This window comes from Cherax quadricarinatus, chromosome 18 (genome assembly GCF_038502225.1).
Source record: "Cherax quadricarinatus isolate ZL_2023a chromosome 18, ASM3850222v1, whole genome shotgun sequence".
Lineage (NCBI taxonomy): Eukaryota > Metazoa > Arthropoda > Malacostraca > Decapoda > Parastacidae > Cherax > Cherax quadricarinatus.
In genome coordinates, this window is record NC_091309.1 from 6,079,115 (window position 1) to 6,092,962 (window position 13,848).

Consider the following 13,848-nt stretch of genomic DNA (forward strand, 5'->3'; position numbering starts at 1 on the left):
GGTGATTCAACAGCCTCCTACAAGGGTACTGGTTATTCAACAGCCTCCTACAAGGGTACTGGTTATTCAACAGCCTCCTACAAGGGTACTGGTGATTCAACAGCCTCCTACAAGGGTACTGGTTATTCAACAGCCTCCTACAAGGGTACTGGTTATTCAACAGCCTCCTACAAGGGTACTGGTGATTCAACAGCCTCCTACAAGGGTACTGGTTATTCAACAGCCTCCTACAAGGGTACTGGTGATTCAACAGCCTCCTACAAGGGTACTGGTTATTCAACAGCCTCCTACAAGGGTACTGGTTATTCAACAGCCTCCTACAAGGGTACTGGTGATTCAACAGCCTCCTACAAGGGTACTGGTTATTCAACAGCCTCCTACAAGGGTACTGGTTATTCAACAGCCTCCTACAAGGGTACTGGTTATTCAACAGCCTCCTACAAGGGTACTGGTTATTCAACAGCCTCCTACAAGGGTTCTAAGGTAGTTGACTCTTCAAGAGTTTCTACATTCCTGCCAGGCAGTTAGCACCAGCAGGTCAGTGACCCACATAACTCCGTATCTCTCTGTGCCACACTACTGGCATGCTGGACAATACTTGGCTCATTTTTTTACGTGTGTTTCCGCCTTCATGTGCAGGTTCAACTAGGCTGTTATTATTGTACACAGCAGCAAGTTATGTCTTAGTCCTTCCGTTTTGGAAAATCTGGGACAATGGAAGTCAGAAATGCCTTTGAAATTCTCGTTATATATATATATATATATATATATATATATATATATATATATATATATATATATATATATATATATATGTCGTGCCGAATAGGCAGAACTTACGATCTTGGCTTAAATAGCAACGTTCATCTTGCCATATAGGACAAGTGAAAATTTGTGTATGCAATAATTTCGCCAAAATCATTCTGAACCTAACCAAAAAAATATATTTGATTGTGTTTGTTTAGTACTAAATTATGGTAAACGTATTTAAAATATATTTAGTTGGGTTAGGCTAAAATAAATTGCTCTTGTTATAATAAGGTTAGGTAAGTTTTCTAAGTTTCTTTTGGCGCATTATTAAAAATTTTTATATTAACATTAATGAAAAAAAATATATCTTTAAACGTATAAGAGAAAATTTCAGAAAGGACTTAATTTTAAATGAGTTCTTGCTAATTGACCAGTTTTACATATTCGGCACGACATATATATATATATATATATATATATATGTGTGTGTGTGTGTGTGTGTGTGTGTGTGTGTGTGTACTCACCTAGTTGAGGTTGCGGGGGTCGAGTCCGAGCTCCTGGCCCCGCCTCTTCACTGATCGCTACTAGGTCACTCTCCCTGAGCCGTGAGCTTTATCATACCTCTGCTTAAAACTATGTATGGATCCTGCCTCCACTACATCGCTTCCCAAACTATTCCACTTACTGACTACTCTGTGGCTGAAGAAATACTTCCTAACATCCCTGTGATTCATCTGTGTCTTCAACATCCAACTGTGTCCCCTTGTTGCTGTGTCCAATCTCTGGAACATCCTGTCTTTGTCCACCTTGTCAATTCCTCTCAGTATTTTCTATGTCGTTATCATGTCCCCCCTATCTCTCCTGTCCTCCAGTGTCGTCAGGTTGATTTCCCTTAACCTATCCTCGTAGGACATGTCTCTTAGCTATGGGACTAGTCTTGTTGCAAACCTTTGCACTTTCTCTAGTTTCTTTACGTGCTTGGCTAGGTGTGGGTTCCAAACTGGTGCCGCATACTCCAATATGGGCCTAACGTACACGGTGTACAGGGTCCTGAATGATTCCTTATTAAGATGTCGGAATGCTGTTCTGAGGTTTGCTAGGCGCCCATATGCTGCAGCAGTTATTTGGTTTATATGCACTTCAGGAGATGTGCCTGGTGTTATACTCACCCCAAGATCTTTTTCCTTGAATGAGGTTTGTAGTCTCTGGCCCCTAGACTGTATTCCGTCTGCGGTCTTCTTTGCCCTTCCCCAATCTTCATGACTTTGCACTTGGTGGGGTTGAACTCCAGGAGCCAGTTGCTGGACCAGGTCTGCAGCCTGTCCTGTGCGTGTGTGTGTGTGTACTCGCCTAATTGTACTCACCTAATTGTGGTTGCAGGGGTCGAGACTCAGCTCCTGGCCCCGCCTCTTCACTGATCGCTACTAGGTCCTCTCCCTCTCTGCTTCCTGAGCTATGTCATACCTCTTCTTAAAACTATGTATGGTTCCTGCCTCCACTACTTCACTTGCTAGGCTATTCCACTTCCTGACGACTCTATGACTGAAGAAGTACTTCCTAACGTCCCTGTGACTCGTCTGACTCTTCAGCTTCCAATTGTGACCCCTTGTTTCTGTGTCCCCTCTCTGGAACATCCTGTCTTTGTCAACCTTGTCTATTCCCCGCAGTATCTTGTATGTCGTTATCATGTCTCCCCTGACCCTTCTGTCCTCCAGTGTCGTTAGTCCGATTTCCCTCAACCTTTCCTCGTACGACATTCCACTGAGCTGTGTGTGTGTGTGTGTGTGTGTGTGTGTGTGTGTGTGTGTGTGTGTGTGTGTGTGTGTGTGTGTGTGTGTGTGTGTGTGTGTGTGTGTGTGTGTGTGCGTGTGTATGTGTGCTTGTAAAGATGTACATTAGTGTTTATATATAACACAATAAGTCTTTTTGCTTGCACATGTATCATAATAATTAAGTATACACCACTCACTACGCTGAATGACCCATACGGGTTTAGCTCTTCACGACCTATATATTTTATCGTATACATAAATTATTCGCAGTCAGTGTGATCAGATAACGTGAACGCGCGGAGAGAGAATCCCTGACCCCCTTTTCTCTGAGGGAACTGTCGATACTAGTACCTGGGTGGCTCCATTTGTGAACACTAGTACCTGGTGGCTCGACCTGTGAACACTAGTACCTGGTGGCTCGACCTGTGAACACTAGTACCTGGTGGCTCGACCTGTGAACACTAATTCAAGGGTGACTCGACCTGTCGATATCAGTACCTGGGTGGTTCGTTCTGTGGATAGTAGTACCAGGGTGCTCGATCTATGCATAGTACTTGAGTGTCTCAGCTTGGGGATGCTATAAATGGGTGGCTCGACCTGTGGATACTAGCACCTGGGTGGCTCGTTCTGTAGATACTAGTACCTGTGTGACTTGACCTGGACATACCAGTACCCGAGTCACTCGACCTGTTGCCTCTGGTATGTTGGTGGCGCTACCAGTCAATACTTTCTGACGATGGTCGATGTTTGGCAGTCGACACTAGAAATTCTTATTATTATATTCTTGGGGAAGTGCTCAACCCGCGAGTGTCACACACAGTCTGGGGGAATTGCAGGCAGTCAGGTTTGATTTGAGGTAGGCGAACGGTACCTTCAATTCTTTGGCCATCAAGGCACCCTTCCCCTTCCCTTCCAACCCTGAAGGTAACATCGGTCTGAAACTAAAAGTTTTGAGCTAAAGTTCCTGGGCTATATATGTTGAGCTGGTTAGCTGCTTCGTTGAGTTAGTTAGCTGCTTCGTTGAGTTGGTTAGCTGCTTCGTTTGGCTAAATGGGTGGTTAATTTCCTTGGTAGGAAGTGTGGGGGGGATGATGGTAATAATGGTGTCCGGTTGCCACATTGATTGTTATACAGTATCTCTTATTTTGTTTTAAGCTACCTCGTAGATTATATGATGTGCTAGGTTGTATGGGAGTGGTGTTAGGCTACCTGGCATACATTATATCATGTGCTAGGTTGTATGGGAGTGGTGTTCGGCTACCTGGCATACATTATATCATGTGCTAGGTTGTATGGGAGTGGTGTTCGGCTACCTGGCATACATTATATCATGTGCTAGGTTGTATGGGAGTGGTGTTAGACTCCCTGGCATACATTATATCATGTGCTAGGTTGTATAGGAGTGGTGTTAGACTACCTGGCATACACTATATCATGTGCTAGGTTGTATGGGAGTGGTGTTAGACTCCCTGGCATACATTATATCATGTGCTAGGTTGTATGGGAGTGGTGTTAGACTACCTGACATACATTATATCATGTGCTAGGTTGTGTGGGAGTGGTGTTAGACTCCCTGGCATACATTATATCATGTGCTAGGTTGTATGGGAGTGGTGTTAGACTACCTGGCATACATTATATCATGTGCTAGGTTGTATGGGAGTGGTGTTAGGCTACCTGGCATACATTATATCATGTGCTAGGTTGTATGGGAGTGGTGTTAGGCTACCTGGCATTCATTATATCATGTGCTAGGTTGTATGGGAGTGGTGTTAGACTACCTGGCATACATTATATCATGTGCTAGGTTGTGTGGGAGTGGTGTTAGACTCCCTGTCATACATTATATCATGTGCTAGGTTGTATGGGAGTGGTGTTAGACTACCTGGCATACATTATATCATGTGCTAGGTTGTATGGGAGTGGTGTTAGGCTACCTGGCATACATTATATCATGTGCTAGGTTGTATGGGAGTGGTGTTAGGCTATCTGGCATACATTATATCATGTGCTAGGTTGTATGGGAGTGGTGTTAGGCTACCTGGCATTCATTATATCATGTGCTAGGTTGTATGGGAGTGGTGTTAGGCTACCTGGCATACATTATATCATGTGCTAGGTTGTATGGGAGTGGTGTTAGGCTACCTGGCATTCATTATATCATGTGCTATGTTGTATGGGAGTGGTGTTAGACTACCTGGCATACATTATATCATGTGCTAGGTTGTATGGGAGTGGTGTTAGGCTACCTGGCATACATTATATCATGTGCTAGGTTGTATGGGAGTGGTGTTAGTCTATCTGGCATACATTATATCATGTGCTAGGTTGTATGGGAGTGGTGTTAGGCTACCTGGCATTCATTATATCATGTGCTAGGTTGTATGGGAGTGGTGTTAGGCTACCTGGCATACATTATATCATGTGCTAGGTTGTATGGGAGTGGTGTTAGGCTACCTGGCATTCATTATATCATGTGCTATGTTGTATGGGAGTGGTGTTAGGCTACCTGGCATACATTATATCATGTGCTAGGTTGTATGGGAGTGGTGTTAGGCTACCTGGCATACATTATATCATGTGCTAGGTTGTATGGAAGTGGTGTTAGGCTACTTGGCCTACATTATATAATCTGCTAGGTTGTATGGGAGTGGTGTTAGGCTACCTGGCATAGATTATGTCATGTGCTAGGTTGTGTGGGAGTGGTGTTAGGCTACCTGGCATAGATTATGTCATGTGCTAGGTTGTGTGGGAGTCGTGTTAGGCTACCTGGCATAGATTATGTCATGTGCTAGGTTGTGTGGGAGTGGTGTTAGGCTACCTGGCATAGATTATGTCATGTGCTAGGTTGTGTGGGGAGGTGATAGGCTATTTGACATAGATTAATTCGTCTGTATCTTATACAGGGTTTATAGATATTGTAACACTGAATTGATTGTATCAAGTTACCACATAAATCTGGTTAACTATCTGGTCAAATATCAATATGTTTGTTGCATTTTTTTAACAAGATGTTGATATTATCGTTGGTGATAGTTGTGGGGGGAGGGGGTGATTTTGGTGACGATAATGACGTGATAATGAGGATTTATGGGTAGTTTTAAAAACGGTATTTTTTTGTGGTAGTGGTGATGATGTTATTGTTCTTGATAGTGATGTTTTTGTTGTTGTGATTGTTGTTGTTTGTGGTGAGGTGGTGTTGTTGGTGGTGAAGATGTTGGCACATACACAAGTATCTAGTATTTTTAGCACCACACAAAGCTGCCCCATCCCATGCTCTACTGTGTCGGCGTCTCCCTCTCCCTCACCTTTGCTGATAATGTAAGGTCACCCTTACTTTTGCTAACAACGTATAATTATTATTATTATTATAATCACAACTAAGAGCTAAACCCACAAGGAATGTGCTAGTAACCTAGGATACCCTCCTCTGTCCCTCGCTGATGTAAGGTCAGCCTCACTGACAAAGTAATGTCAGCTTCCACCCTGCCTGATAACGTCATATCCTCTCCCTTGCTGATAATATAAGGTCGGTTCTACCACCCTCAGTGATATCTACCAGTAGCATCAAATAAACATCATGTCTCTTTCCGTGATAATTTCGTTAGGCCAGCAGCCCCAAACCTCTCATTAACCTTTTACGAAAATATTTGTTTTTGTTCCTTATCTCACATTGTCACTGCTGAAACGTTAGATCAGTCTAATCTTCATAATCCTTGTCAATAACGTTAGTTCGGTTCTATCCTGCAGGTAATATTTGTTTTCGAGTCCCCTTGCAATCCTTAGCCTTTCCCACCACTCTGCTTAGCAAGAAAGTTGCCTTTCCTAAGTCCTGAATATAGCATTAAACAAGGTCCATACCCTCCCTGTTCTTTGGTGATAGCATTAAACAAGGCTTGTACCCACCTGGTCCTTGATGATGGGTGACATGGATTTCACATTCATATGTGACATGTAGATGTAACTGCCTTGTGCCGAAATTTTGCCATGTTCCACAAATAGAGACGTTTTTATTTTGTCTAGCTGTAATGACCTTCATAATTTTTACTTTCGTGTTGAGCGCTACATAACTAACTTTTTTTTGTAAGTGACAGATCAGCTGGGTGAGCTGTCTTGGTTTACACGTTATATAATTGAAATCAGGTTTCCAATTACTTATTTGTACAGATCCAGAATAATCATTATTACCTGCATTGCTATGTCGTTACATTTCAGTGCGAGTGTAGGTAAGTGAATCTTTTAATTACCAGACGGAGGATAATATTAGCTTTATTGTGCTGAATGACCCACACGGGTTTGCCACTTTAAGTGATTAATAATAATCATTATCAATCCACACTTATCTTTCTCTCTCCCTTATTTCCTTAAATATTTATTTATGCTTTGGTACAGTAGATCCGTCAATGCTTATATACAGAGACGGACCATGTCATCACACCCACACAGATGTTAACATCTATAACCAGAAACACTTTTTTACAGCAAAGACGAAAATGAACATAATTCCTTGCAAAGTTTACGATATGTAGTTTACATATAATAAAATATTAATTACAAATAAGGCCACTAGCATGCGTGTGTGTGTGTGTGTGTGTGTGTGTGTGTTTGTGTGTGACTCAACAATCAATATTTGCACCAATAACTCATTACAGTTGTGACCGGGTGTGGAAGTGTGAATTGCTCATTACTCTATAATTTGTTCATGATTGTAGCCAAAGTATAAACGTAAGTAACCATTCTACAGAATTCATTACCTTTGTAACTTGTGAGCTCATTACCTTTGTACCTAGTTCAGCTATCAAAACTTTGGGGGCCCAGTCCCTGGACCCATTACGTACCTCTGTAATCTGTAAATACCTTTGTAACTTGTCATGATTGTGACCAGACCTACCTGGAGTTCATTACCTTTGTAAATTGTGAGTTCATTACCTTTGTAAATTGTGAGTTCATTACCTTTGTAAATTGTGAGTTCATTACCTTTGTAAATTGTGAGTTCATTACCTTTGTAAATTGTGAGTTCATTACCTCTGTAACTTGCTCAGCCATCAAAACTTTGGAGTCCAGTCCCCGGACCAATTATGTACCTCTGTAATCTTTTGACTACCACCCACAGGATGGGTATGGGGTGCATAATAAACATATTAAACTAACTAGCATGCCTAGGCATTTCGGGCAAACTAATCATAATTCTAACTATTCTGACACAGATTATGGAGCAGTACATTTTAATATACTTTATTTCACACTGAAATAAAATTTAGCTCGTGAAGACGTTTCGTGTGTTAATGTAGACATGAATTAGGTCACAGAGAGAAAGAAAACAAAATTTAAGTAGTCATGCGTTATTCACAATGGTTAAGTCAGGGTAATTTCTCCAGAATGGTTGGTAAAATATCACTGTGGATACGATACTTTGACATTTTTAAACATTTCTGAGTGAGTTACCTTTGAATTCATTATTTTTATGACATTCCAGTAATCTCTCAACTATCGCCCACAGGATGGGTGTGGTGTGCATAATAAAGATATTGAACAATTTTGGATGAGAGGAATGACGAGTCGAAAATGTAAGTGTAGGCAACCATACAGCAAATATTATGTGTACTTCTACGAGCATGTAATGAGCATTTCTATAAAACGTTAATAGCGCAAGTGAAAAATGCAGATATGTACTCGTAATAAGAGGAAGACAGAATTTGCTATTTTTTTGAGAGAGAGAGATCAAAATTAAGCGTTAGTGTAGTCTGCAGTGACTATATAGTTAACAAGACGTCAGTGATAGTGTCCGGCGTCGGCGACAGCAGCGGCGTCGGTAGTAGTGGCGTCGTCGGTAATAGTGGCATCGTCGGTAGTAGTGGCGTCGTCGGTAGTAGTGGCGTTGTCGGTAGTAGTGGCGTCGTCGGTAGTAGTGGCGTCGTCGGTAGTAGTGGCGTCGTCGGTAGTAGTGGCGTCGTCGGTAGTAGTGGCGTCGTCGGTAGTAGTGGCGCGTCGGTAGTAGTGGCGTCGTCGGTAGTAGTGGCGTCGTCGGTAGTAGTGGCGTCGTCGGTAGTAGTGGCGTCGTCGGTAGTAGTGGCGTCGTCGGTAGTAGTGGCGTCGTCGGTAGTAGTGGCGTCGTCGGTAGTAGTGGCGTCGTCGGTAGTAGTGGCGTCGTCGGCAGCAGCGGCGTCGGTAGTAGTGGCGTGGTCGGCAGCAAGGGCGTCGTGTGGGTGAGTGGGCACCAGACCAAGTACAGTGTTGAGATGCGCCGAAGAGACTCGACAACGTGCCCAAACACCTTGTTTACCGAAATGTTACACATCCTTCATTTTATCACACATTTTTAGTTTGCAGCCAACAAATACATAACTTGTCTTCCTTCGCATCGTAACGCAAGACGTACAGCTTCACTGAGTGTCGACACGGGGAAGGATACTAGCTAAACTGGAGGTGGGATAACTGAGAGTTATATGGATGAGTTGCAAGGTTTGCTCAGGCGACATCCACTAGCCACCTTGATATTGGCAACCTCCAGCATCACAATGTTCACCACAGTCACTACTAACTGTGTCACTATACACTCCTCGCACCATTATGTGCTCCTAGAACGAACACTTAGCGGGGTCGACGGTGCTATAGTGCCAACGTTGACAGTAGCAGCAAAAGTGCGTGAAGATATTTGTATGGGTGAAATATAAATATATATTTTTTTTTTATCTGGTGGCTCTGGAGTGACACACAGAGCCACCTGAAGCAGTGACAGTGCCGTGGTAACTGGGTCATCCAAGCATCGTTACAACCTGGTAACAACACCAAGTGGTCAGATGTCATAACATCACGAAAAAAAAAACATTATTACAGGTGCTGATTGTGCTTTGTTAGTAGTAGTATTAAGCGTTATTATTTATTGTTAAAATTACCATATTATGTTATCGTCGTGTTTCTACAGATAAAAATATTGGGTGGAGCTAACAATGTAAGTCGAATATCTTTCATGTATATACCCAGTCTGTTTATATATGTATATATGGTATTACAATGATTTTTGGTATTCTTTTCGAATAAAGAACAAATATTTCACCTATAGATTAAGATCAGATAATATGATTTTAAAAACATGGTTGCGTATTAGCTTATACTCCGGAATTTAAAAAAAATCTTATTTTTTTTATGCAAGTGAATTATTTGGAATAGCTGCAAATTAATCCTTTAATCAGAGCTTTCTAAACGATTTTATAATGTAATTATCATGTAATTTTATAATGTAATTATCATTGTGGTGGTTGGTCGCTAGACAACCTCCAGAGTTCCTTCTCTAAGTTGACTATATCTCTAGCAATGTTCTATTGTCTAAAGTTTGTAAACTATTAATATATTGATGGAGCAATATTGCAATATCTTCGTAAACCCAACAAGAAAACTTATAGATTTTTTAAGATATACCTACATATACCAGCGTATTGTACCCAACGAATTATGCGATAACACTGTATTATACCCTCGGCCACACAGTACATTCCACCTGGTTTGATTTTATTATTGGCGTTTAAGTATACATAGAAATTTAGATATGTTTTGTTAAATTAGACCAACATAAGATAATCTAAAGTAACTCACACTCTTTTTAATTCTGCAGGACGTAGAAATTGCTGAGAAACTGGCACGGACATATTCAGTTATGATAAATAGTAAAAATGGTTGTAAATGACCATAATTTTTAAAGGGGTGGACCGGTAAGCCAGCGGAAGGCCTCGGTCAGATGACCAAAAGCTCCAAAGGTGGGTCATCATATGACTAAGACCCGCGTCAGGAAACATTTGTCCTGTTTACTGACGAACCTTACCTAACCTAACCATATTCAGTTATTTTCCTACCATGCACAGTATATGAGAAGTGTTCTTGTTTCTCTCTCTCTCTCTCTCCCCCTTTATCCTCCTTATCTGTGATCCTCTGTTTCTCAACTCCGAAATTTCTTTACTTCTCGTTAAAAAAAAGACGTCATTGAAGACGCCCACAATTTGCCTTTTCTAGGAATAATTTACAAAATTTTAATATCACTTGCCGGCTAGATTTAAGCTTACATTTCGTCTGATACGGTGTTTGTCACGGCATTATGCCGGGGCTCTCACCCGGCATAATTCCGTGACAAACACTGTATACACTCTACAGTATTGTAATTGATGTATACTACTTCACTTTCTCCTGTATATTTCAATACACTGAACAAACTAACTTCACCCTTCCTGACACACACATAACACAAAAACAATAAGTGTTCACTTTTACTCACATTAACGTCGTGGCCTCATCCAACCTCCCATAGTCATCATCATTATTTATTAATTATAATATTCTCAAGAAAGCACAAAACCCGTTCGAGTCACATACTGCCATTTTTAAGTATGTAGATTCTTGGCTTTCCCAGAACACTATCAAATGTTCTAATTTTGAGAACACGCCTAGCTTCACCTGACCTTTGCCGTCTCCACGTAAATCAGTACCTTGACCTTACTTGTGGCTTTCACCGTGTGCCTTCTCACTCTCCACTGGATTACTGTCCAGGACGGAGCAGAACGTTCAGTTTTATTACAGATTTGTGGGGTTATTGTGATTTATTCCAGTCACGGTAATGTGACTTAGTTAAGAGGTGTGTGTGTGTGTGTGTGTGTGTGTGTGTTCTTCTAGGTGTGTTTACAAGGGTTGTATCATAGCTACTGGCCCTACATCATAACTTTCTTCCCTGTTTGACTGACGCTGTGGCTACTAGAGCACGGGCCATACCTACTCTTAAAACTGTGTAGTGCTAACCACCTCTTCACCTAGTAGTGTTTCACTTACAAACCCCGTTCATACTTTACAACACTTCATGATGATCTCATTATTATGGGGAAACGTTAAACCCGTAGGGATCATACAACGCCTGGTGAACTGATGAGTGTGATGGTGTGTGTAATGGCGAGTACCTATCTATATGTGGTTGCAGGGGTCGGATCTTAGCTCTTGGCCCTACCTCATATATATATATATATATATATATATATATATATATATATATATATATATATATATATATATATATATATATATATATATATATATATATATATATATATTTATATAGATATATATATGTATGTGTGTGTGTGTGTATTTATGTGTATATTAATATAATGAAGGTATAGTCGTGTATACCAGTCCTCGCGGTAGATTAGAACCTGATCAATCAGGCTGTTACTGCTAGCCGCACGTAAACCGACGTACGAACCACAGTCCGGTTGGTCAGATACTGTCTTTAGGTGCCTGGCCAACGCCTTCTTGAAGACAGCCAGGGGTCTATTGATGACACTTATTGTGTTGTCACTTAGTGTACTCGTGCCACCCCTGCTTTTCATTGGGAGGATGTTGTATCTCCTGCCAGGTCTTTTGTTTTTGTAGGGAGTGATTTTCGTGTGCAGATTTGGGACTAGTCCCTCTAGGAGTTTCCAAGTGTATTATTATTAATATAAAAAAGAAGCGCTAAACCTACAAGGGTCATACAGCGCAATTTCCAAGCGTATATTATCATATATCTCGCCTGCGTTCCAAAGAATGCAAATCAAGGGACTTCAACAGTTCCCAGTAATTTAGGTGCTTTATCGTACTTATATATGACGTGAAAGTTCTCTGTATATTCTCCCGGTCTTCTATTTCGCCTGCCTGGAAAGGAGCCGTTAGTGTACAGCAGTATTCCAGCCTAGAGAGAACAAATGCGTAATGGTGTATACTTATCTGTTTTCAAGGTCGATTCATAACTTCTGGCCTGTCTCTGTACCACTACTGACCTACTCTTGGAACTACGTATGATATTTGCCTTCACCTCTTCGTCTAAACTAGAGCATTCCACTTATTATATGAAGCCTGAAAAATTATTTCCTAACATTCTTATATCTCATCTGTGCCTTTAACTGTCATCTGTACTCCTTGTTTCCCTCTCTTCTCATCTCAGACTTTTATCCACTCCATCTAGTGTAAGCTATGGGAGGGAATCGAGTCTGATCCAAGGGGAGGACGCTAATAATTCTTTGTATCAAGGATTAATATTATTATTATTACAATCATAACTCAGCGCTAAACCTAGCGGGATCAAGAGCACTTCTCCAGCACCAAGACATCCTGGAGATTTTATCTTATAAAGCACACTGTGTCCTCTTAGTAATCTTGCTCTGTAATTTATTCAGAAGATTAGCTCACCGTAAAATATTTCTGTCTCATGAAATTGGTCTACAACTTTTTGGCTCACTGTTGTCAGCCTTCCTCCTGGCTCACTGCCGTCAGCATATCTCCTGGCTCACTGCTGTCAGCGTCCTTCTTTGCTCACTGCTGTCAGTATCCCTCCTGGCTCACTACTGTCAGTATCTTCCCCTGGCTCTCTGCTGTCAGCATCTCTCCTGGCTAACTGTTGTCAGCGTCCTGGTTCACTGCTGTCAGCATCCCTCACTGCTGCAGCTGTCAGCATTCTTCACCTTTCTTTTAGCATATTTTTTTCCTTACCCTTTCGACTTAAAATTTATCATTGATGTTTTTACCTGAGTGAAGGAGAGGTGACTAACTGGAGATTATGGTGGAGAGGAGACTAACTGGAGATTATGGTGGAGAGGAGACTAACTGGAGATTATGGTGGAGAGGTGACTAACTGGAGATTATGGTGGAGAGGTGACTAACTGGAGATTATGGTGGGAAGGTGAATGTAATTGGAAGATGATGTAGCTTGGCTATATAGCCATACTGTATACCTCCTAGTGGGCTATATAGCATGATACTATATACGCCACTGTGACCATCTGTGGTAATCACCATAACCAATATTTTATTTACTTTCTCTTTAGGAATGACAAATAGAAAAAAAAATCCATGGATATTAAAGTACGATGAACTCAGTGTGACTGGCGACACCAAAGAGACCTCGATATGAGCAGGGACTAACCTAGCCAAGTTGATACCACAGACCTTCACTAGGACACAACATACTGTGTTAACTGATTCATCCCGCTGGGAAAAAAAAAAAAAACGAGGAGTAACTTCCGTGAAAGTCAGTGCATAAGTACTCTCCATCAGGGTGGTCGCGTCCTCGTGATGGATGTAGTGGAGAATACTCTGGTTACCACCTCGCATATCGCAGGTGAGTCCCTCCTGCCACCTTGCGTCCAGGTAAGCAACGCCCTTCTATTTATGAAGGGATAGATTTATTTATGTCTTTACACTAAGAGATCATTTCAGCATTCAGAATTTTTTATGTCAAGGTTGAAGTGAAACAATTACTTGTAATGTGTATACTGTATACTATCATTTAATAATAATCATAATAAATTAT

The 13,848-nt window shown here is 41.3% G+C and overlaps 1 protein-coding gene across 6 annotated transcripts in view; it reads left to right on the forward strand.

The window, feature by feature from the left end:
• Nucleotides 1–2,901: 2,901 nt before the first annotated feature.
• Nucleotides 2,902–13,848, forward strand: part of LOC128689286 (uncharacterized) — a 32,083-nt gene continuing 21,136 nt past the window's right edge. For 2 of the 6 annotated variants that reach the window (XM_053777422.2, XM_053777418.2), the window contains exons 1-2: nt 9,036–9,359; nt 13,364–13,656. Coding sequence is in view for 4 of the 6 variants with exons in the window: in XM_053777418.2 (XP_053633393.2) it covers nt 13,611–13,656 (46 nt within the window). In the remaining 2 variants the exon portion in view is untranslated. Of the gene's footprint in view, nt 2,995–9,016; nt 9,360–10,134; nt 10,277–13,363; nt 13,657–13,848 lie in introns of those variants that run through there. The other 4 variants (XM_070086127.1, XM_053777421.2, XM_053777419.2 and 1 more) reach the window with 4 other exon arrangements.